This window comes from Phaethon lepturus, unplaced genomic scaffold, assembly GCF_000687285.1.
Source record: "Phaethon lepturus isolate BGI_N335 unplaced genomic scaffold, ASM68728v1 scaffold29762, whole genome shotgun sequence".
NCBI classification, from domain to species: Eukaryota; Metazoa; Chordata; class Aves; order Phaethontiformes; family Phaethontidae; genus Phaethon; species Phaethon lepturus.
Genome location: NW_010526038.1, coordinates 4,826 through 5,988, shown reverse-complemented (window position 1 = coordinate 5,988; position 1,163 = coordinate 4,826). Strand labels below are relative to the sequence as shown.

The 1,163-nt window shown below is 61.0% G+C and overlaps 1 protein-coding gene across 1 annotated transcript in view; it reads right to left on the bottom strand.

The window, feature by feature from the left end:
* Positions 1-681: 681 nt before the first annotated feature.
* The window catches only part of BCAR1 (breast cancer anti-estrogen resistance 1), a gene marked incomplete at its 5' end in the record, with an annotated part of 5,303 nt that continues 4,821 nt past the window's right edge, over positions 682-1,163 (bottom strand). The window contains one exon of the mRNA XM_010282954.1: positions 682-1,153. Within this exon, the coding sequence (XP_010281256.1) occupies positions 682-1,153 (472 nt within the window). The remainder of the gene's footprint in view (positions 1,154-1,163) is intronic.

Genomic DNA, 1,163 nt, shown 5'->3' with positions numbered 1-1,163 from the left:
GGCTGCGACTCCGTAGCTCCGGGAACCAGTGGAAGCTTCCCCGCGTTCAAAAGGCACCAATTTCAGTTTGCGGTTCAGTTACAGCTGGTAGGGTAGCAAAACCCGAGACACATGAACGCACAGGTCAGACTCCTCCTGTCCCCATCACCCCTTAGCCCCTTGGGGACCCTTATCCACAGCCCCCGCCCCACAGGGGGACAGCACAACCTCTCCCTGCCCCTGTCCCACTGCAAAGGGTGGCTTCCACGCCATTAAAATCCACTGGTTGCAGGAGACTCCTTGGGTAAGCCCCCCAAAAAGGGAACAGCCCCAGCATTGCCCCGAATTGCGATCCAATGGGGACATGGCCCCATGGCCTCCAGGCCAGGAACACCCGCCGGTTCGGTACGGAGAGAGGACAGCGGGGAGGGAGCAGACATGAATCCACCTCCCAGCTTTGCTTCCTTATGGGCACAGCTCCAAACCTCAACCTTGGCCTCTGGCCGGAGGGAGAAAAAAGAGGAAGGGGGATGATGGCCACAGCCCCTCACCCCTCTACCAGGGGAGCCCCAGGTCCCCGGTGCACGTGGGAGTCTCTATGTACATGTCTGCTTACACCGGGCAGAGAAGGCTCTCATGGAGGGGGATGCATGTCTGGATACGGGGTGGGGGCTGTGGGGAGGGGACAGCAACCCAGGGCCATCACATGGCTGCCAACTGGCCCAGCACCATCCTGAACTGCTGCGTGCTGTTGGCGAGGTCCTTGACACGCTCCACCATGTCCTTAGAGGCAGCGGGAGAAGGGTAGTGGAGGGCAGCCGCCTTGGTGGTCACCACGATCTCTTTGAGCATCTCACAGAGGAGGTTGCTGTAGTGCATCACCTTGTGCTGGATGTCCTGGGCCTTGGCTTGGCGGGACAGCGTGTCCCCGATGAAGACTAGCTTGTGTGCGCTAAGGATGACGAACTTGCTGTGGGCCACAAAGATCTTGGGGGGTTGGTTGGTGCTGACAGCGGTGAAGAACGCGTCAACGGCATTGGTGAGCGTGGTGAGGTTGGCCTCGCACTGCTCCAGGTAGAAGAGGAGGAGCTGGCGGTCAGCAGGACACAGAGCCCCGCTGCCTCGCGCCGGGCCATAGGGCTGGGGGGGGATCCAGTTGGACAGGGCATTGTGACTGGGGCGTG